General features: G+C 38.1%; 1 protein-coding gene across 1 annotated transcript; it reads right to left on the bottom strand.

Moving 5' to 3' along the window:
* Positions 1–11162: 11162 nt before the first annotated feature.
* LOC127526689 (extracellular calcium-sensing receptor-like) lies at positions 11163–22257 on the bottom strand. The gene is made up of 6 exons (XM_051922829.1): positions 22038–22257; positions 21391–21682; positions 18415–19245; positions 17502–17729; positions 15235–15358; positions 11163–12177 (listed from the first exon to the last, which is right to left on the bottom strand). The coding sequence occupies exons 1-6, from the start codon at positions 22250–22252 to the stop codon at positions 11267–11269; spliced, it is 2601 nt and encodes an 866-aa protein (XP_051778789.1). The 5' UTR covers positions 22253–22257; the 3' UTR covers positions 11163–11266.
* Between the last annotated feature and the right edge of the window lie 2187 nt (positions 22258–24444).

Below are 24444 nucleotides of genomic sequence, written 5' to 3'. Positions count from 1 at the left end.
CTAAAGTGACGATAGCTGCAGGTGGAAGTCCCATTTTACTTTATGATGCCAAGCAGAGTTGCATTGCAATGCAGCAGTCTATTAGCCAGCGAAAGCGCTGTGAAGAAGCTGTCTGTTGTTACAGTCCTGCCTTTGACCAGTCTGATCATATCTTTGAGTGCCAGTACAATAAATAGTTCTTAGCAGGTATCAGCCACAGCACCCACTGTAGCCATCGCTACTCTTGTGAAAAGAATGAAGATAAATGCCATCAACTCAGAGAGGGAGAGGCAAATTCGTTGTACCACGTGAACGTCACTGAGAGAATTAAACTGAATAATAAAAAAACAAGCGTTAACTTTTACAAGTAGCCAAAATTTAAACCAAGTGTTACCGACTCAAATCAAATGTATGTTTTTATTATATTATAATAATAATAATAATAAATATAATAGCAGCTCACTACCCAAAATGAGGAGCACCTGGTCTCAAACCCGGGACCTTTCGGTTATAAGGCAGCACCATTGAAAAACACATATAAACTCCCACTTGATTGACATTTGAGCTTGGGTTTTTAACTCATTGACAGAAATGTAAATCAAACGCTTTTTTTTTTCTTTGGTTATATTCTTGAATAAAAGTGCACATGTTTATTTGATATTTGGACTAAAGTTTTCACACATTATACACTTCACGTCATTATTAGAATAACATGGAAAACATTTCTGCTTTAAGTATGTGTTCGGTATTTCTTGACTTGCATTTCCTTTCATCCTACACTTACCCAGATCTCTGTAGACACGGAACACACATGAAATGCATGTATTCCAAATAAGGATCTACTGTTTTATTTACCCTATACAACTCAAGGAACCTCACACACTGATAAGGTGCCTTGGCTTGAGCTGGGAGAACTTTTTGCCCGAGTTGAGCCCTGTCAAGGTGGGGGATGGGACAGCAGGCTGCTTGCTGCTTGTGCTGATCGACACATTTACAAAACAAAAAACGCTGATAGAGAGGTGCAAAGGGATTTAAGGTGGGCCAGGATTACGAGTTTTTTCGTAAGCTTCAGGGATTCTAGTGTTAAATCTGAAATTGTGAACATTGTTATTACGCATTCAGGAATTTTGAGATATAGATAATTCAATTCAATTACTCATGTTTACTTTCTTTCCTTTAAGTATGGATGCACTGAAACCATTTTTCTCAGACCGTGTATGACTTCCAATACTTGTTTTTTAGTATTTGCCAATACTGATGGCTATACCATTTTAGTGATACTGAAGGATGGAAGATAGTGTTTGTTTATTATGTCCATCAGTTGTCATCTTCACTGTTAACATCAAATGGAAGACTCTTAATTTGGAATAAAATAATTAAAATTGAACATTTAACTCAAAGTAGGGTACAATACATAGAATAAATTACAACACCATTTTTAAAGTGGCTTATATTTCACAGAAAAAAAATCACATACATTAATCACATTAATGTATGTACACCAAACCATTGTTTCAAATCTTTCAACATGGGATGTAATAGTACAACACCATGTTCACAGGAATTTGACTACATATGACAAAAACATTTTTCTTGCTGGTATTCCATTTTTATGAAACACAGGCAAAAAGTCACTGAGGAACACATGATACTGGATAGGTCTATGAAGCAGATACAGGCAGGTGGTGACATCACATTTGTTAAATTTGTTAATCTTCCAGTCTGCAGATTAGGAAGAGAAAAGGTATCAGTTAAGAGCACCCTCTGGTGTTCCGGTGGGAAATTACTATAATGTTAGCCATTAAGCTGTCCCCCGTGCGCATGCATGTGACAGAACCTCCTCTCAGCCCAGACCCATTGAGTTGGGCGCTCCAAATAGCAAGGTCATAAACCCTGAAGAGAGTATCAGTGTTGACATGGAGAGAACCTTGACAATGAAAGAACCACCTGATCACATAAGGATTTGACTCATCATGAAGACCCATCCACTGTAATGGAGCATGGTCTGTCACCAGAGTAAACTCATGAACAAGGAGGTAATAACACACCTGGTTAACAGCACAGTTGTTTTTGTAAGGACCTTGCCAGTGCACCAGTAATTATGAATAAGTAGTGAAAATGAAGACCATGACACAGTTTCTGGGCCGGAATTCATGAAGTGTCGTGCCACGGTTATAATTGTGAGTCTGGGATGACTTCTGATGGTCCATATTATCTTTTGGAGTTGGCCAAATTTGAATCTATTGTATAATTGCGTGATATATTCTAAAATGTTAGTGGAGGGCAGGGCCTGCCAATCTCATCCTTGTTTTCGAATGTCTAATAAGCCCCTGGGTTGATGTGCATAGAGTAATTCAAATGAGGAGAAGCCAGTAGAGGCTTGTGGGACTTCCCAATAAGCAAAAAGTATGAAGGGGAGTAGCTGGTCCCAGTTCTTCCCATCCACGGTTGCCAAATTGTGAAGCATTTGTTTGAGCGTTTGATTAAAACACTCCATTAAACCATCAGTTGGAGGATTGAGGTTTTCAGACACTTGATGTGGAGTATCTTTGCAACTTCCCTGTACGTTTATGAAGTGAAATGTGACCCTTAGTGTATGAGGAATTCTTTAGGAACACTGACACAAGCAAAGACCCCTACCAACTTTTGTGCATTGTTTTTTTTAATTGGCAAGTCTCAGGGCTATTTCCTCAGGGATCATATTACATCATCAATGATTACCAAAATATACTTAAGACCATGTGCAGAGGGCTCTAGGTCACATTCTGTAGGAGATTTACTGTGAATAGTAGGCTGTTCAGAATTCGCAAATTAGTGAAGCTGTGCAATGGTGCTCGACAGTTGCGATCAGATCTTCCATGCTAACAATCTCTAAGCTTAGAGATGGGCTGGGTGAGAAAACTGAGGCAAACATTCATTAGGTAGTCACATGCTACCTTATCCATGATCTTTTGGGAAGTATTATTTTCTACTTTCAGCCAGTGCTCAACTCAGCAACGTTCAAGGAATCATGCTGACTACATCACTGTAATAGAAGAGACAATGATTAATTTTTGGGGCACCCGAAGACCAACTCAAAACAAAATGCAGGTTTATAAACATGTTGAAAAAAAGAAAATAAACGTCATGTAGACGCGGATCTCTGGAATAGACTGCACAAGACGGCAGAGCGTGATATAGACTCCTGGCAGGAAAAGGCAGGACCAGGCAGGTGGACTCCAGAAGTGATGTCAGAGATGTTAAGATTCTGAATCTTCCAGTTTGCAGAGAGACGAGGAGAAAACAGCTCCCTCTGGTGTTCTGGCAGGAAATAACTATTATCTGAGCCTTTAAGCAGCCCCCCATACACAAGGATGTGACAATACTACAGACGTTTTACGGAAATACAAACCAGTATTACTGCGAGAGGAAATTAAAGGTACACAATATAGTGACGCATATTACAGCCACATACAAGCCAGTATTACTGTCAGAGAAAATTAAAGGCATATTACCGACGCGCACGCCTGTATTACCACCAGAGAATATTAAAGGTTGTGATCGAAGAAGAAAGTCACAAATACAAAATAAAGATTTGGGGACCGTCCCCGTATATTGTCGTGCAGACAATATTGAAAAATGCAGTGATTCAAAGTCCTGAAAGTACAATGAATAATCTTACTGAAACAAAATGGTGGTTTTATAGAACAAAAAACAGGAGACAGGAAATGGTTGGCAAAATGGTGATGTGGCAACAGGAACCGGAAATGACGTTATTTTGAGGAGCCGGAAGTGAGGTGGATTGTGGGTGCCGGAAGTGACGTCATCAATATTGGCCAGAAGTGACGTCATCACGGCCATTTTGAAAACCCGGAAGTTGCGGGATTAATTCTCTTCTTGTTTCCTGTTGGCAAAAGAGAGTTCAGGTAAGTACCACGTGACCTCCCCTTATCTCGCGATGTTTTACTCACCTTTAGGCTCTTTGACTGCCTCCTAATCGTACATGTGTGACATGACTCCCCCCTCAGCCCAGACCCCTCGGGTCAGGTGACCTGCACCGCGAGGTCGTGGACACGAGAGAGAGCATCTGCGTTGGCATGCAAGGAACCCCTACGATAAATGACACTAAAACGATAAGGTTGTAAATCCAAAAACCACCTAGTGATGCGCAGGTTAGACTCACGATGAAGAGACATCCACTGCAAAGCGGCATGATCCGTCACCAGAGTAAACTCGCGTCCCAGTAGGTAGTATCGTAGAGATGTGATAGCCCACTTGATCGCCAAGGCTTCTCGCTCCACCGCAGCATACTTGGTCTCTCGTTCCAACAATTTCCGGCTGAGGTACATAACGGGGTGTTCAGCACCGTCAACACATTGGCTCAGCACGGCACCCAATCCTGTGGCTGATGCGTCGGTCTGGAGAATAAAAGGAATAGAAAAATCAGGATATTTCAACACCGGTGCTGACGTAAGGGCCAATTTCAGGTCACTGAATGCTTTGTCCACCGCATCATCCCATACCACTTTTAAAGGCGCTCGTTTCTTCGTTAAATTCGATAAGGGCGCAGCAATTTCAGAGAAGTGCGGTACAAAACGGCGATAGTAACCCGCCAGCCCTAAAAATGCTTGAACCTGCCTCTTATTCATCGGACGGGGCCAATTCAAGATGGCATCAATTTTATTACATTGTGGTTTAACAGTACCCCCACCCACTACGTAGCCAAAATATTTGGCTTCCTTCAATCCGAAGAAACATTTCTTCGGGTTAATACGAAGCCCGGCTGACGCTAGTGTGGAGAGGACTGCTTTAACCTGCAATACATGATCCTTCCATGTGCCGGAATAAATGACAACGTCATCCAAGTAGGCGGCACTATAGGAATTGTGGGGCCGAAGCAGTGTATCCACCAGACGTTGAAAAGTAGCTGGTGCCCCGTGCAAACCCAAAGGACGCACCTTATATTGCCAATGTCCACTGGGCCTACTAAAAGCGTTTTTTTCTTTAGCGGAGTCCGTTAAGGGAACTTGCCAATACCCTTTAGTCATGTCAAGAGTAGTTAGGAATCGAGCGTTCCCTAACCGATCAAGTAAATCATCCACTCGCAGCATGGGATACGCATTGAATTTAGAGACCTGATTTAGTCGTCGGAAGTCGTTGCAAAACCTCCACAAGCCATCAGGTTTAGGACAATTGGACTAGACCAAGGGCTATAACTTTCTTCAATAACCCCTAGTTCCAGCATTCGTCTAATTTCCAGCTCTACTTACGCTTTCTTTGCCTCCGGGAGCCTATAAGGTCTCTCTCTGACAATCACTCCCGGGTCCGTAATGATGTCATGAACAATCAACGCAGTACGTCCGGGTGTCTTGTCCACAACTTTAGGGACAGACAAGATAGCCCGTTCGAGATCTTGTCGTTGTTCAGATGTCAAATCAGGACCAAAATTCAGATGTGCACATGACATGAAAAGAGAACTAGGTTGTCTGGAGGAGGGATCAACGTCCCTGTCCTTCCATGGTTTCAGTAGATTTATATGATACACTCTTTCACTCGGTCGACGATTAGGTTGTTTAACCAAATAGTCGACGAGTCCTTTTCGTTCCTTTATTTCATAAGGACCTTGCCAGTGTGCCAACAATTTTGAATGGGAGGTTGGGACGAGCACCATTACACGATCACCCGGGACAAACTCCCGAATGGTGGTGTTTCTATTATAATAACGAGACTGCGCTGCTTGTGCTTTTTCTAAATTGTCTTTTAGAATAGGTCTAATTTTCTCAAGTCTATCGCGTAATTGCGCGATATATTTGAGAATATTTGAAGTAGGGAGGACTTCCTCTTCCCATCCTTCTTTTAACATATCCAAAAGCCCTTGGGGTTGTCTTCCATACAATAACTCAAAAGGAGAGAAACCTGTAGAGGTCTGTGGGACTTCCCGGTATGCAAACAAAACGAGGGGAAGCAACTGATCCCAGTTTCTTCCATCCTCGCTAACTACCTTACGTAACATCTGCTTTAATGTTTCATTAAAACGTTCCACCAACCCGTCAGTTTGGGAATGATAGACTGATGTCTTCAGATGTTTTATACGGAGTAATTTAGCAATTTCCCTGAACGTCTCCGAAGTGAAAGGAGCCCCTTGGTCTGTTAAAACCTCTTTGGGGATCCCACCACGAGCTAATATCCCTACTAACTCCCGTGCGATGGTTTTTGTATTAGCTGAGCGCAAAGGAACAGCTTCTGGAAAGCGAGTGGCATAATCAACTAATACTAAAATATATTTAAATCCTTTTAACGATGGTTCTAACGGTCCTACGAGGTCTATTCCGACTCTTTCAAATGGGATATCAATAAGGGGAAGGGGAACGAGAGGAGCTCGAGTCCATCTGCGAATCTGGCTAAGTTGACACTCCGGACAGGAAGCGCAAAATCGCCTGACCTCCTCATTAATTCCCGGCCAATAAAATCGGAGCTTTATCCTCTCTAAAGTTTTATCGAAGCCCAAATGGGCTCCCAGAAGGTGAGCATGTGCTAATTCACACACTTTTCGCCGAAAAGTGCGTGGGATTAACAATGTTGCTCGCACTTCACCCCCGTGTTCTGCCACTCGGTATAACAAATCATTTTTAATAACAAAGAACAGCGTGGGTGGCGTGGGATTCAGAGTTGTATAACCCTCGGTGGACACTATAGCATTCCTAGCAAACTTTAAGGAATCATCGTTCCACTGTTCTCTTTTAAAGGATGAGGGTGTTAGACGGAATTGGGACGTTAACGCTTGTATTGGGTCTTGCGTGACCTCCATGGGAGGGGCTACTGCCTACACGTCCTCCACGTTAACTGTATTAGCTCCCGTAGAGGACGATGGGACATCGAGTTCTTCGCACTGGGTGCTAGTATCCGCCCGTGCTACTGAGGGACATGACGTGGAGGCAGTCGGATCAGATTGTTCCATCATTAAGCCTAAATATTTCTTTGGTACAGTTACGTTTTTACCGCTAATAATTTCATTCCAGTCCCTACCAAGTATAACTGGAAACGGAGGATCCGGTAACACAGCCATGGCCATACTTGTTAGATTTCCATTTACTGTCACAATACATCTGGCTGTTTTATAATACCGGATATCTCCGTGAATACATTTTAGACTAGTTTTTATTTTAGTCCACTGTTGCGGTAAAACGAAACGGGTAGCAACAATAGAAATGTTACTCTCGGAATCAAACATTGCCCTTACCTTTCTGCCATTTATAATAACTGCACCTGTATAGGGTGGCACAGTACCTTTCCCCCATTACCAACGAACAATCCATCGGTTCAAAGGAGCAGCTAGGAAACAGATGTCCAACCTCCCCACACTTGAAACAGCGGGAAAGATTGGCTGGTCTGTCCCTTCTACGGACGGCAGGTTCGGGAGCTTGTCGGGGGGGCTCAGGAGCTGCCCCACGTGCCTGTTGGGTTCGGCGAGAGAACCGTTCTGATTGTCCCGATTTGCAAGCCACCCAATGACGCTCCGCGATTTTTATAAGAGAGTCCATGTCCTCGTAAGTGTCTTTCCGGACTTGCTGGGCTATGTGTTCGGGGAAGGCATGAACAAAGGTCTCACACGCTATAATTTCGGCCATCTTATGAGAGTCATTGATGTCGGGCTGTAGCCAACGACAGACCTTTCCCCAGGCTTCAAAGCCCTGGGTTCTCAGTGGCCTCTCAGGGTCAAATCGCCACTCCCTCCACTCTCTTGCCTGCTACTCCGGAGATACGCCGTAGCGTTTAAAGACCTCTAGTTTGAGAGCGTCATAATCAGCAGCCTGCTCCTCAGTTAAATCATAATAGGCCCTCTGCGCCGTTCCTTTCAGGTAGGGAGCCAGTTGGTACGTCCACTCCGACCTCGGCCATGCGTTCCGCTTAGCGGTACGCTCGAAGATCAAAAAATATGTTTCGATGTCATCAGATTCAGTAAGAGTAGTCAAAGCAATGCGTGGTGACCGAGCGACCTCCGTCCGTATCCTAGCTGCCGAACGAGCCTCCGATTCAGCCAACTGAGTCCTGGTCTCCCCCATCTGAATTTTCAGGGTCTGTAAATCTCCCATGATCGTGGAGAGAACGGTATTCAGGTCTTGTTCTTCTGACATCTTGAACAATTAATCCTGCCGACTACGCCAATTGTGATCGAAGAAGAAAGTCACAAATACAAAATAAAGATTTGGGGACCATCCCCGTATATTGTCGTGCAGACAATATTGAAAAATGCAGTGATTCAAAGTCCTGAAAGTACAATGAATAATCTTACTGAAACAAAATGGTGGTTTTATAAAACAAAAAACAGGTGACTGGAAATGGTTGGCAAAATGGTGATGTGGCAACAGGAACCGGAAGTGACGTTATTTTGAGGAGCCGGAAGTGAGGTGGATTGTGGGTGCCGGAAGTGGCGTCATCGTGGCCATTTTGAAAACCCGGAAGTTGCGGGATTAATTCTCTTCTTGTTTCCTGTTGGCAAAAGAGAGTTCAGGTAAGTACCACGTGACATCCCCTTATCTCGCGATGTTTTACTCACCTTTAGGCTCTTTGACTGCCTCCTAATCGTACATGTGTGACAAGGTATATTACGGATGTACAAGCCAGCGGACATACAAGACAGTATTACTGTCACAGAAAATTAAAGACACACAATACACGGCGGCAGCCCACAAAGAACGGTCAGCTCAGCAAGTAAACAACAAAAGAAAGGCTGAAAGACAAAGAAAAATACGACCAACAAAAAGAATGAGGTCAAAGTCCCTTGCCATTTAATATAGACTGTTCCTACTAATGTTTATGCACTACTGTTCTAGCGCCCGTTATTGTAACGGGCTTAATGACTAGTATGGAATATTAAAATAAAGAATTGGGTTTAGAAATACATCTTTCTTAGAGAAAAGCAAAGAAAGCATTGCTCCAGTAAAATAATCAATTTGAATGATGATTCATCCACAATTTTGATGAAAACACACATACCAATAAAACCAACATGTAAGTTTTATGTGCAGTGCTTGTTTGCAGTGTTACAGTAAATAGCAAAACTCTATACCAATAATGCTTAGTGTTTTGAGGCAATAATGAGGTATAGCAGAGATTCTATTCAGTGTGAAAACACACTCTTTATGTCTATAAAAAACACATTTACTTGTAATGTGATCAGCCAAAATTAGTATGTATATTAAGTGACCCTTGAGTGTTTCATTTCACTGATTAAAACACAAAGTTAAAACTGAGTGTTTATCATGTTGGAAACAAACTCTTCAATTACAAAAGGCTTAGAAGGTAATAAGCTGAAAGTCAAAAGAAAACAAAGCCCTAAATTGGAAGCATATGTTTGATAAACAAAATGCTCTTTCAATTTTATTGCCATTGCCGTACCATTGCTAAATGAGAAAAAACCTTTGCAGTGGTATAAAGGTCAGCACTGTGCACTCCCCGCTTACCTGAGACTGTGGATAAAAACCTAAAGGTTTGTGAGAGCTTGTATTGGTTTTTCAGTCTTCTTTGCTTCACAATTTCCCAAAAAAGTATTCTGAGTAAGTTTTTGTTTAGCTATTTGGTGTAGCAGGTGGCTGGCATCCATGCCCAGCCGAGACGCCCCTGCCCACTGTATTCAGGGGGAGCAGCCATGGACACTGCAATACCTCCCCCTGGACGCTAGCAGTTTCCCACAGGGCTCCCTGGGAATTAGAGTTGGGTGTAGCCCTGTTGGGTCCTGCAGGCACCGCCAGGGGGTGCTTTGTTTGGGACTCCTGAGCCCATGTGGGCAGCAAATGCATTACACCCGGAAGTGCAGCCGGAACTCGGTGATCAAACACCTGGAGCACTTCTGGGTGAACTATTAAAGGAGCCAGCGACCACCACTCAGCAGCAAGAGTCGGGTGGGAGGAGGACAAAGCTTGGTGAGGACTGGTAGTGGAAGAAGAGAGTGTGTTGTAGTGGTGCTTAGTACTGTTCTTGGGACTGTTTATTGCCTGTGGGTCATGGGGAAGACGTGCGCCCACAGGGGAAGAAAAATAAAAGTTTATTAATTTTTATCCATGCTGGTCAGGCACAATATAGTATCTTTTCTTACATTGGTTGTGATGAAACAACAGGAGAGAATCACGGTTTTAAACTCAATTAGTTTTGTAAATTATATGACATTTATTTTTTCCAATCTCTGTTCATGAAAGAAAAGTCATTTGCCTTTTCCATTTGTAGGCATTAAAATCTGATCAGAGAGGTGCATATACTGTAATATTGTTCATCTTAATTTTAACTTAGCCTTTCATAAATTACCATCTGAGAGAATACTGGAAAACCAAAAAGAATTGGGAATCCAAGGAGAAGCATGTAGATGGGTGCTGAATTGGCTTTAACATAGAATTAGGTGATGTTCCTCATTGATCAGAGCTGGGAGTGCTCTTGATAAGACTGTAAATAATTAAGATAAGTAAGCATTCAGATTTTTCAAAACCACAATATAATAGCAGACAATCTAGAATTGGTTGACTTATTACAGATAGCTCTTGACAGATGGAAATTTGTGGCAGATGAAATTTAATGTAAATAAAGTGTTACATATAGGAACGTAGAAATTTTAGTTTGAATGTGTAGAGTACAAATCAAGGGAGGTTTTACCTAAGTTATATATAATACACTTGTGAGGAGTTCTGTCTGCTGGTTTGGTCTTTCTATTACCGAAAAGACACAGAAGTGGTTAAAAGAAAAGTCCATATAATAGCGACTAGGCTGATTCTGGGACCTAGCGATATGAGATGTACAGAAAACCTGAAGAAGCAGAGCCTTTTCAGTTTTAAGCAAAGAGATTAACTGGTGACACGAGTGAAGTATTTAAAATTATGAAGGATATTCCAGCTCCTACTTTAAAATTAATTCTTCAACAAGGCCAAAGAAACACAGATTAGAGATACATTTGCAAGTTTTAGGTTTTTCTTCACACAGAATCATGCCATGAATTGCTTTCTCATTATTTCACATATTGACAAACGAGACAACATGATGTATGCATTTTTTACTCAAATAAAACCAATAGTTTAACATTGTAAATTAAGAGTAAATTATTTATTTATTTTTTGAAGCATATGGGTACTAGAGAAGAACGGAACATTTATAAAACAGTTTCATTTTCATAAACAATAAAAGGCAGAAAAAAAAACATTATTCATAGAAGGCTTACAACTTCAGACTGGATTTTAGATAATACTGTATAGATTTGTTAGGCAGTTATTTTTGTGTAATTTACTCATTCAATACATAATGAAACATTGTAGAAAACAACATTCTATTTTGTTGTAACAGCCCTGCCCATGAGAGCTTTTTTGGTATTTAATTCAGGTTTAAATAATATAATATAACATTTTGGGGAAAATATTGCAAAAAGAAGTCCATAGCTTGAAGCTAAGATAGCAAAAACTTCTACAGCTACTGTATGTTTTCCCGGAGAGCTAATATAAGCAGGTATGAAAGTGATCCACACTGCACAAAAGATGAGCATGCTGAAAGTGATGAATTTGGCTTCATTAAAATTATCTGGCAGATTCCTTGCAAGAAATGCTAAGACAAAACAAGCACCCGCCAAGAGTCCAATGTATCCCAGCAAGCAGCTAAATCCTGTCACAGACCCAACATCACATTCAAAGATAATTTTAGCCATTTGATACCTAGTGTTTTTTGTTGGAATTGATGGGGTTATGGCCATCCATATAGTACATACAATAGACTGAATTAAGGTAAAAATCAAAACAGTACCCCTCTGCTGGGTAACACCAAACCATTTCATGGTATTATTACCAGGCAGAGTAGCATTAAATGCCATTATAACTACAATAGTTTTTACAAGAATACAAGAAATACATAAAACAAAGCTGATTCCAAATGCAACATGTCTGAGGATACAGGTAATGTTTGAAGGTTTTCCGATGAAGCACAAAGCACAAAGAAAGCACAGTATTAGTGACACCAACAAAAGGAAACTGAGCTCAGAATTGTTGGCTTTTACAACTGGGGTATGTCTGTAGTGGATGAATATAATTAACACGCTCAATGATAAGCAAGCTCCAAATGCAGAGATTGTGGTTAAGGTGACACCCATTGCATCGTCATATGAAAGAAACTCAATTTCTTTTAAAACACACTCAGTTTTTCTGTCATTAGACCAAAAATCATCTGGGCACTTGAAGCATTCTGTGGAATCTGGAAAAGATGAAAATATTTATTTTTTAAATATCATCATGCAAACTGAAGGAAGCTGTGTAGTGGTTGGTGAAGTACGAAGGTGTAAAATCTTGAAGAATGAGTGCAAAGGATACATTTGTTTTGTAACCATGCAGCGTTCTTGACTTATAAGTTAGTTACGCCAATATTTGTATGAGCTCAAAACTGCTTTTAATCCATGTTTGCTTAATTTTATCTATTGCCTTAGCTTATACATTGACTTATGACAAATAATGCAGCAGCAATGTTAAAACCCTTCATTCTCTTTCTGTGGTTTGTACTAGCAAAAAGCTGCCATTGAAAGTTTGTTTCAAAATTAGCCTTCCCAATAGTTTTTAAGATCATTTTGTTCTTTCAGAGAAAAGACAGTTTATAGGAGATAAATGATGATGTATGTGTGAACTTATAAAAGCAGTCTGCTCAATACAGCACACACACACACACATCTAAGTGGCTGCAGAAGGGCATTTATGTGTGTATCTAGCAATAAATCCTTACTTCAGACTGATCAATGCTAAAAATGTTTGATTTATTTTTCATATAGGTAATAATTTTAAATGCCTCTAAACTGTTACATAAATTAGGCAGGTTATAGTAAATGAAACGTGGTCTGTAAGAACATTATTACTGCATGGAATATCTTCATTGAGAACTGAACAAGCTATGAAAAAAATTGACTTAGTCTGTGTTTTTATTAGATATTAATATTAACTTGCTTAAAATGAAGTATTCAACAGAAAAAATATAATACACCATGTAGCAAAAGCATGCAATGACTGTTTTCCAGTATATTTGTACAGCAAGAGCATGGTTCTGGGAAGATTCTTGGATCAGCTACATATCATTTATTGTAATTTCAGTAAGCACTGACCTTTTTATATACGTTTTATTTAGTGATGCTTCTCACATTTTATACTTCATGCATTTTTCATCATTCATGTAAAGAGTAATATTTACAACAGTGATACAGGTGATACAATAAAAATATTGGGGCACTGTTTAAAACGTAAATTAAAATAGAATTCAAATCATTTAAACTCATATTTAATTGAAAATAGAACAAAGACAGCATATCCAATGTTGAATCATGAGATATTTTATTGTTTTATAAAAATATATATGCTCATTTAGAATTTGATGCCAACAACATGTTTTAAAAAAAAGTTGTGACGTGGCCACAAAACACTGAAAAAGTTTCACAATGCTAAAATAACACTTGGTGGATCATCTCACAACTAATTAGGTTAATTAGCAACAGGTCAGTAACATGATTGGGAGCATAAAGAGCATCCCAGAAATGTGGAGTCTGTCAGAGATAAAGAAGTGGGAAGGGTCCACAACTCTGAAAGACTGTGCAGGTGTTTTTACATAATTCATCAATTTTTATATATAATACATTACTGTGGCTGTTCGTTTGTCTGTCCAGGATTTTAAATCACCTGTAGCTCGCAAACCATTTGACCTACTGACCTGAAATTTGGTACTCATATACTACGTGACGTCTACTATTCGTTTTCGGGGTGATGATTGAACTCCAAGGTTATTCATCTTTTTATTTTTGTTTTATTTTATTGTAGAATCACCTCTCAGCCTCGGCCAGCAGGGCGGCCGTGCGGCGCATGTGTACGGACGTCGTTCTCATCCCTACCACTTTCGCCATCACTTTCCCTACCACTTCATATCTTAAATCATTCTTGAGGCAAATTGAAGACTTAAGTGCCAGTTTAAGTGAAAAATTAAAGAAAACGTACTAAGTAATTGCAACACAAACACTGACTTAATCACTTTTAACGTGAAAAGATGCCAATGAAAAAAGAGAAGAAGTGGGCCGGTAGGGTGGAGAAAAGAAGAGCTGTTCAGGAAGCAGCAAGCATATCAACCTCTGAGCAAGCAAATGCTAAACGTACAGAAAAAGAATATGAAAACTAGGAATGCTCAAGTCAAGTGTATTCACTGCATGTTATCGTGCAGTGTGCCGTTACTGTTTAAGAATAATGTTCCTCAACCTAAATTATAAAGAATTTAGGGATTTCATCATATACGGTATATTATATCATTAAAAGATTGAGAGAATCTGGAGAATTCTCTCTATACAAAGGATAAGACTGAAAACCAATATTGGATGGCAACAATCTTTGGGACCTCAGGTGGAAATGCATTAAAAACAGACACAATTATGTGGTGGAAATCATTGCATGAGCTCAGAAACACTTCCATAAAACACTGTCTGTGATCTGTGTCAACACGTTACCATACAAAAAAGAAAACATATATAAATATGATCCAGAAATACCTCTGCCTTCTCTAGGCTCAAGCTCATTTAAGATGGACTAAGGCAAAGTGGAAAAGTATCCTTTTGTCTGAGGAATAAAATTTTTAATTCTTTTTGGAAATACTAAATACTAAATGATATATACAGGTTTTAGAGCAACATATACCGCCATACAGTATTTCAGCAAGATAATGCCAGACTGCATTCTGTACATATTAAAACAACACAGCTCAGCATTAAAACTGGCCTCCGTATAATCCAGACCTGTCACTCATGTAAAACATTTGGCACATTATGAAATGAAAAATAAGGACAAAAGAGACCCCCAAACTGTTAAGGAACTAAAATCGTATACCAGGCAAGAATCGGAGAACATTTCACTTTCAAACTACAGTAGTTTGTCTCCTCAGTTCCCAATCATTTACAGCGTGTTGTTAAAAGAAGAGCTGATTCAATACAGTGGTAAACAAGCCTTTCCCAAATATTTTGAAATGTTTGGTTGACATCAAATTCCAAATGAGCACATGTTTTTCAAAAAACAATAACATTTCTTAGTTTCAAAATCTGATATGTTGTCTTTGTACTATTTTGAATTAAATATAAGGTTTACATGGTATGCTAATTATCACATTCTATTTTTACTTGCATTTTATACTGCATCCCAAGTTTTTTAGAAACTGTGAAGTAATGCTGATTTTTCTTTAATTTTATACATATAGAATATAGTGTAGGTACTAGCTTTCAGATCACTAAGTAGCACATACCTAATGCAATGCTTACTTCTCCATCTGCACACGGTATACAGTCAAAACAGCAAAAGGGCTCGCCTTTTCTAGTTGATTTCCGAGTTCCTGGTTGGCAGCTTTCACTGCAGATAGACTTAGCAACCTGGACAGTGGAGGAAAAACAGAGAAGAACAAATAAGAGAGAACATGGTTCCTCTAAAACATGCATAAAATCATCCTAAAGCATGAACTGTACTATATTTTCTGTTTTCCCAAATTGTAATTTTTTTAATTAAAAGAGGAAAAAGCAAAGTGCCTTTTACTGAATGATAATTTTTTTAAGATAGTTTTCCATAGACATGCCCTTATTGCACATTTCTTCAAAAATGTTACTAATCTGTAAACCAGAAAGTTTTTTTTTCATGGAATACTTTTTAAAGTAATTTATGGGCAAACAGTTCTATATTTACCTCTTCCTGGTTAGTATATGTAAATATAAAAAACGGTTCTGGGGAAATACTCCTAGTTATTCACAGCGGAAAACGACATTGAAAGTTTTAAATGATATTCATAGCCAAAATAATATTTAGAAGAAACATTTACACTTGCTTGCATTTCTGAAATATTTAAGATTCATAAAGAACCTACTGTTTTGTTTGTTTAAGATAGCAAGTAACATGTAATATAGTATTTACAAATGTTCTTTTCATAAAATGAATACATAATTTATTGGATGCATCTGTTTTCTGGGAACACTTTTTCTAGTAACTGTTTAATGGGAAATGGTTCCTGTCAAGGGAGTAGTGGGCAAAAACCTGGAATCACCCCTGAACAGGATGTCGGTTTATGGTTGGATTTGATTTTGCTATTACACACACCAGGTGACAATTCTACTCACTTTTGCCCAGTTATACAATACACTAATATTATCAATGCTCAGCTTTGTCTTTTTATTGCTAGAATAGTAATAGTAAATGTAATGAATACACTTTTTCATTATCTCAGTATTAATAATATGAATTATGAGAATTGCATCATGTCACTTTGTTTTGGTGTTATGGAGTAAGAAGAAAGTATCATGTTAGTTTGTTTATTCAATCATAATTTTTAAATAAACAATAGAAACTGACAAAGCTAGAAAAACCTACTGTAATTATTAAAAATTTGTCTTATTGTAGAAGTGAATGAAGTTAACAAATAGCAGAGTTTCAAATGTATATGCTGATGACACAGCAAGATATGATGATTTAAACATTAGGATGTTTAGAATTTTTCGCCAAAGTTAACTTTTGCTGAGATAACTTGAATGAATAACCCTGATCAAGTTCAGATTTTACTCTTGACTTCATGGCAAACAGGTCTACATAGGATTACCTACGTTCATAAACTCTGAACATTTATCATTCAAGATGTTTAACTTTTTGAACACTTAATTACCCAATTTTAAAGTTTGTCCTCAGGAAATGCTTAAACATTTAATTTATCCTATATTCTCTCTGTCTCTTTGAGCCCTTGAGCAATGCCCTTAACCTGCAATTGCTCTGTCCTGGGTATGACTGCATCCAGCCCTGCATGTAGGCCCACCAACCTGCAGGGAAAAACCTGGGGGTTGGTGGCAGAACTGGCACTCCAGCCACCATAAAAAACCTCACACTGGTTCCATTCCATCTGAACTAGTGTGATACTGAGGTGTCACCCATTGCATGGCTGCACTCAGGTCCTAATCTGGGATCCTGAGTTGGTTTGTCATATGGTGGGTGCAGCAATGCACTGTATCAGGGCGTGCTCCTAACCTGTCTGTCTGTCTGTCTGTCTGTCTGTCTGTCTGTCTGTCTGTCTGTCTGTCTGTCTGTCTTGTGTAAGACTTTGCCATGTGTAATAGGTTTATATTCACATAAAGGCAGGTAAAGTTATATATAATATATATAATTAATATTAATATATTAATTTAAATATTTCTACAGGAAAAAAATAAAAGATATTACTTAAGAAAGTGAGAAATCTTCCTCTAAAGCTGGCTCCCACTAGGTCACTAATTAAATTCAGTTCAATTTGTTCATGTTTATTTGTAAATACAGTAACTGTTGTATTGGTTTTTCTGCATAGAAATTATTTTTATTTATTTCAAACTTTCACTTAATTCCTTTGAAAACATAATATTCCTAATTACTTTGTAACACAATGTATTATATACCACCTGGCTTCCTGTCCAGGGATGGTTCCTGCATTGTACTCAGTACTGCTGAGATCAACTCTGTCCCCATAAACATGAGCTGGATTACATGTGTTGGAGGATACAGTCTTACCAATCCATATTCAAAATTCCAAAAGATATCCTCTTCATTGATTATGAGTTCATCACCAGTAGTGGATGAAGCATCATAAAGGCCAATGGATTTAATTTTAACAGCTCCGTTTGTATCTTGCTGCCAGTTCACTATATCATAAATTGCAAGTGGGTCTCCATTTTCATCAAAAGCCACTCTTTCTCCTAAATGATTTGTGAAGTTTACATTCTTTAGATAGTGCAAAAGCTAGAAAAAAATAGTTTCACATTTACTTCAGCAATTTGAGATTAATTGATTTGAGAATTAAATACAGTCCATCAATGAATACTATAATAAGCCCTGAGAATATAGATTTACTATGAAACATATTGGATATTCTTTCTTGAAATTGATTTATAGTATATACTATTGAAGATTTGTTGACATTAACTTTAACTTTACAATGTTTTAGTTTAAGTATCTAAAATGTTGGAGATCCTAAGTAAAATAAAAGAGAACTAGCATATATTACTATTTATTGTCTTTTGCCTTAATGTACTCAGCAATCAGAGAAACTTCAATGGATCTTTGCAGTAACAAATAATGAGTAATACTTTATAGTAACTTTTATTATTGTCATTAATAAACCTTTACAAACCTTGAATAAGGATGAATAGATTCAAGTTTGCATTAGATACTACAAAACATTATGCAACGAATGAGTAAATGATTTGTTAAAGTATCGTATAATACTGTATCTGTTAAGGACATAATTAATGAATGTTATAAAGTATTACCAATAGACTGTATGAATTACCATTTAATTACCTTAAGAACTAATAATCTGTTAAGCAATTTATAATGTTTGTTAATGATTCGTTATAAAAATTATTTTAAAGTATTAACTAACAGCACATAATAAACATTGAATTCTGAGAAAGTTATTCTGTACCTGCCAGGACTGTACATTTCTAATATTTGCACAGGTATTATTTTCAAATGGCCCATATCCATCTTTACAGTTCATCAGATTATGAAGAGCATGCGCTAATGCATATACTGCTTTATGCACATTGTATGCAGATCTCAATTCTGAGACATCATTGTAAGCTGTATAAGTGCTGGTTATATCTTCCAATCCTGTACATATCTTAGAACTGTCATTTCTGGATGCATTTGTTGTATTTTCATTTTCTAAAAACTTACAATTGAAAGTTTTTTCCCAAAATTGAATTATCAGATTGTTTCTGAGGTCATAATCTGGGCGGATTTGCAGTAGAAAATCCTGAAGTCCAGGAATTTCACCCCTGCGAATAGCAATGCCTACGACTCCTCCAAATGAGACAAAATTTTCTTTAATGGCTATTACAGAAGAAGTGCTCCATGCCTCACTTGCAATCCATTGTTTACCTGTAATATTCTGTAGAACTATTTCTTTAATTAATGGATTCAGTTCTTCTTCTGATGAAAACACAACAATAACAGTTGCAGTTGACTGTTTGATAGATTTTACTATGCGTCTAATAATATTGTTTTCCGTGACGGATGGAACTGTTTCTATGAAGGAAACACATCCATACTTCTGGAATTCTTCAAGAAAGATTTTTATTGCATATTGCCCATAATCATCGTCAGTTGCAATAGCACCGACCCAAGTCCATCCGTAGCGTTTGATTATTTGAATCACAGCTTTTACCTGAAAAGCATCACTGGGAACAGTTCTAAAGAATGTTGGAAATTCTTGCTTATTGCTTAAGCAGGAGCAGGTGGCATAATAACTGACCTGAAAAAAAAAAGTATTGTATGTTTGTACATGTTTATATGCTATGTAGCTGCGTTTTTCCAAAGTTACCAAAGTTCAGCAGCTCTAACTTAAAAAATGGGATTCAACAAAAGCCTGACGTGCAGAAATGATTCCACAGACACAATATCTTCATTTTAAAAGTTTAGTTAAGTTTCAAAGTAAAACAGTTCACACAAAAAAGAAAATTAAAATAGCAAAAAAGGGAAAAATTTATAATAAGAAAAGTTCAGTTCTAAGATTAATCTTGTTACATCTTAAATCGTTACTATTTACTTAACATTTGTGAACCATTTCAAAACGGTCAGAAAACTGTATGCTTATCCCATTTCTAAGTTAAAATGGGTCTTTCAAGTCCCTGTTTACTGGGATCTGTTCTAAACACAACAGAATCTAATATCACACTGTTTCTCAGTTATAGCAAGAAGGTTCTATCTCTTACTAACTTATAGGGTGAAAAGACCATACCATTGTCTATGACTATGGAAGAAATTATATTCTGTTCAAATTAAGCAAACATTAATATAAGTTTAACTCAAAGCTTCAACTTTCTAAGATTGGCTCTTACATGCTACATATATATTTATATAAACAATGAATTATTCTAAGGGATAGAATTTCTAAATGCTGAAATAGGTCTTTTTAACCAACAATAATAATATTTTTTAAATGCCACAGTTTGAAAGAAATACTAGTTTTGGTAATTGGCGCTTCTACCTCTCAGTTAGGAGACCCGGGTTCGCTTCCCGGGTCCTCCCTGTGTGGAGTTTGCATGTTCTCCCCATGTCTGCATGGGTTTCCTCCCACAGACCAAAGACATGCAGGTTAGGTGGATTGGCGATCCTAAATTGTCCCTAGTGTGTGCTTGGTGTGGGTGTGTGCCCTGCGGTAGGCTGACACCCTGCCTGGGGTTTGTTTCCTGCCTTGCGCCCTGTGTTGGCTGGGATTGGCTCCAGCAGACCCCTGTGACCCTGTAGTTAGGATATAGTGGGTTGGATAATGGATGGAAGAAGGCGTTAACCACTCATGCATCAGTTTTCTAATCTGCTCAATATACTTCAGGAAATAAAGATGTATTATTTCAATCTAATTGTTACAAAGTTAGTTCTGGTCTTTTTGACTGAAGTCAATAGTGTTAATTTAGCAGATTAGGCACTTGAATGTAGCATGGTAGAAAAAATAAGGTATTCAAAGATAAATATCATGCATTAAAAGAAAAAAGTAAAACACATTTCATTTATAGAAAGAAAGAATAAAATTCTGTATGTGTTAGAATTAGAACTGAAATCACATTAAAATATTGGTTTACAAAGGTAGTACAGTAGGATCAAATGTAACTTACATAGTTAATTGTGCAAACTGTGTTATTTGTCACTTTCCACTTGGATTATCAGGTGAGAATGTGGATGGATGAATGTGTGTCAGACAATTCAACTTCTGAGAGTTGATCTTATGAGGAATTAAATGTGACAGGTGCTATACAACACACACAAACAGATTAATTACTGTGCTTGTTTGCTCATGAGTGGCCAACAATATTTTAGATTCTACTTTTTGATATATATTATGCAATAACATCTCTCTAAAGTGATTTGCTATAATGCTCAGCATGAAAAATATTTTATAATAATGCATTTCAGTTTTGTCTGCGATAGTGAAATGCAGCAAAGCAGTTACTTTTAATTGCAACCCTTCCTGTATTATGTCAGTTCTCAAAAAAGAAGAAATAATTCAATATCTTTACTTCTTTAATTTTCAGGCATTCATTTCATTCTGACTGTTTTAAAATTAAAAGATGTTTTTAAGGAAAACTTATCTACAAGGCATTCTAGTTTATGCATGCACACACTACACAAAAATAATGCCTGATATACACTGTATACAATCTTTCAAAAGAAAAATACTTAATCAAATTATAATATCCTTCCTAAATGCTAGTCACTAGTACAGGTTATGTTTTACAAAAAAAAGATATATAGTACGTTAAGTAATTGAATGTATATGTATGTGTATTAAAATATATTTATTAACTATTGTGCCATAGCTCTGTACTTTTAAAATGGCACTATTTAAAGAAAGGTTTTTTCGTTTTTTCATGTGCATTGGAAAGGCACTGGTAGACGTTACCATAGGCATCTGGAAAAGGCTCAGTATCCTTGAAATAGCAATGGAATGTGCTGAAAGTGGATCCCCAATGATGGCGACAACTGGAGGTGGTCCATTACAGCTCAAGTCAGACACCACATCTTCCATTGTACTGATCAAAGTAGTTGCTACTCTTAGTGACACGGGTAAGCTTACACAGTTATCATACAGTTGGTACCCAAGTGTTATGTTAGGAAGAAGATCTGTCCTTTTGTTTACTTCCTCAATGGCAAAGGCCATAATTTGTGCCTTCTGAAATACAGAGAACTCAAAACTTTAAGAGAGAAAGAATAGAAAAGAAAATTAATATAATTTCCCTGAAAATTAAAAATTAAATCAAAATTGCTGGACATGAACATTAATACAATACTTTTGTCTCCATTGTCTATTCTCACAACTATCTATAAAAAGGCATCATATCTGATTTTAGTAAAAGTGAAGAAAGCACAATTTTCCTCCAAAATCATCACTTGTTGAAACTGAGGGACTTTCATTTCATTTTCATTTAAATTTATAATAAAAAGTACCTGTTAACATTAACTTACAGTTCTATTACATATACATTATAAATTAGAATGTCCTCCAAAATCAATTAGTGTAAAGGAGAAATATTCTTGAGAATCACTCACCTCTCACATTTCCATTGTACAGGTTTAGATCTGAAGTCTATCTCTGGAGGTACTGTTTTAAAATTAACAACAAATATCCCTCCAAGCATAATATCTCCACTTTTGTATAATCCGCTCAGTTCAAATTTTCCCTGTAACTTACACGGTGCTCCTTGTGTGTTAGATAGGATAAATGTTAAACATAATAGCACAGAAATGTGCAAGATACATTTCATTTTTAGTCAGCTGGAAACATATACAGTATCTGATGTGATTCAACAAATCCAATTTAAATAAATAAGTCTATCTCCCTTAAGGCATCGTTACGAGCTAACAAGAAAAACATTAATTAGCATCTGAGGTGGATTCCAGGTAGAATTCACAAACCAGTACTATGGAGAAAAACAGTGGAAGAATTCACAGAAAGTAACATCTGAAGGCAAAACTGACTTACAGCTTTAGCACCTGCAAGTCACTTTAGAACTTGCTTTGGGTCACACAGCAGTATGGAGAAAGGAATTAAACTGGCAATTTTGTTTTTTTAAAGTTCATTCACTTCCTGCTTGGCTACTATACAATTGTCAGAAAATAAAGAAACAGAGCCTTTCCTTTCACAACTACAAAAGACATGCTACCATAATTAAGTAAAATTCTTTAAAAAAATCAGAGGAAAGTACGACAATCTCCCCAATATGATCTTACATATTTTATCAATTCTATTAGAACATATTGTAGCTAAACTATTGACTGGATTAGCTTCTTATAAAAAGTTCATCTTTAATTCATTTGTATGAAGGAAGAATTTTGTGGGATGAATGTGATTATTCATTTCTCATGTTTTGAAAATCTATTACAGGTATTACAGTCTGAAAAAACACCATAATGTTAGATTTGATGTTAATATTTGTAGATCTCTTAAATGAGTGTTTCTCTTCCAGGGTTATGCTGCTATGCAATATACTAGCCAGGACATCATGACCTGCCATCCATGGAAAGAAAAGGCAAAAGGATGAGAATATGGATAAATAACTTTTATACTGTCACAGGAGTCTGGGGGTGGTACCCCCAGGACGCCCAGGAGGACCGGAGGAGAGCTTACGCCATGTGGGGGCGATTGCCCTGGTGGCTTTGGGGAGCACGGGAACAGAGCTTAGAAGGTCAACCCTATAGGTGCCCATGGTCACCACCAGGAGGCACCCCAATGCCTATGGAGCCCTGGCCCTCAGTACTTCTGCCACACCCGGAAGTACTGGGGGGAAGAAGACCAGGGACACCCGGACTGCTTCTGGGTGTGCAGCCGGTACTTCCACCACACTAGGGAGTGCCGGTGGAAGCTAATCAGGAGGCACCAGAAGAGAAAGGCATTGTATTGAGGGCCTGCACTTTGGGGTGATTGGTGCTGCGGCACTGGGTTGTGTCTGTATAAATAGTTTAAATAAATGTGTTGTGGTGCTTAAATCATGTCTACCTGTCTGTGTCTGGGCTGTTCCCCACAATGCTTACATGCTATATGTAACTTGTATGCTTAAATTTGTTTCTATGCTCATACTTGTATACTTAAGTAGCTCCTAATTTAATTAAAAAACGTTGAAACAGAATATAGTTCGTCAATAATGGCACAATGCACAATAACATGCAGTGAATACACTTGACGAGCATTCATAGTTTTCATCCTTTTTCTCTGTACATTTAGCATTCGTTTGCTCAGAGGTTGATGCGCTTGCTGCTTCCTGAGCAGCTCTTCTTTTTTCCACCCTAGGAGCAGGCTTCTTCTCTTCTTTAGTCAGCATCTTTTCACATTAAAACTAATTAAGTCAGTGTTTGTGTTTCAATTACTTAGGACATTTTCCTTAATTTTTCTCTTAAGCTGGCACTTAAGATTTCAATCTGTCTCACAAATGATTTAAGAAATGAAGAGGTAGGGGAAGTGACAGCGAAGGTTGTAGGGAATGAGAACGGTGCCCATATGTATGTGCCACACGGCTTCCCTGCAGGCCGCTGCCTAGAGTTGATTCTACAATAAAATAAAATAAAAATAAAAGGAGGAATAACGTTGGAGGTTAATCATCACCCCGAAAGTGGATAGTAGACGTCACGTAGTATACGTGTACCAAATTTCAGGTCAATAGTTTAAACCCCCCGTGTCTGCGTGGGTTTCCTCCGGGCACTCCAGTTTCCTCCCACAGTCCAATGACATGCAGGTTAGGTCAATTGGCGATTCTAAATTGGCCCTAGTGTGTGCTTGGTGTGTGGGTGTTTGTGTGTGTGTCCTGTGGTAGGTTGGCGCCCTGCCCGGGATTGGTTCCCTGCCTTGCGCCCTGTGTTGGCTGGGATTGGCTCCAGCGGACCCCCATGACCCTGTGTTCGGATTCAGTGGGTTGGAAAATGGATGGATGGATGGATGGATAGTTTAAACCACAGGTGTCGA

Source organism: Erpetoichthys calabaricus, chromosome 2, assembly GCF_900747795.2.
Source record: "Erpetoichthys calabaricus chromosome 2, fErpCal1.3, whole genome shotgun sequence".
Lineage (NCBI taxonomy): Eukaryota > Metazoa > Chordata > Cladistia > Polypteriformes > Polypteridae > Erpetoichthys > Erpetoichthys calabaricus.
The sequence above is the reverse complement of the archived record's forward strand: the minus strand, read 5'-3'. Positions and strand labels throughout refer to the sequence as shown.

What these genes read in the sequence shown, in the direction of transcription:
- LOC127526689 (XM_051922829.1), bottom strand. Translation starts at nt 22,252, where the DNA reads ATGAAATGTATCTTGCACATTTCTGTGCTATTATGTTTAACATTTATC. An exon ending in GTACAATGGAAATGTGAGAG is followed by an intron (nt 21,683 to 22,037) that starts GTGAGTGATTCT and finishes TCTCTCTTAAAG; the next exon opens with TTTTGAGTTCTCTGTATTTC. An exon ending in GCCTTTTCCAGATGCCTATG is followed by an intron (nt 19,246 to 21,390) that starts GTAACGTCTACC and finishes TTTTTTTTTCAG; the next exon opens with GTCAGTTATTATGCCACCTG.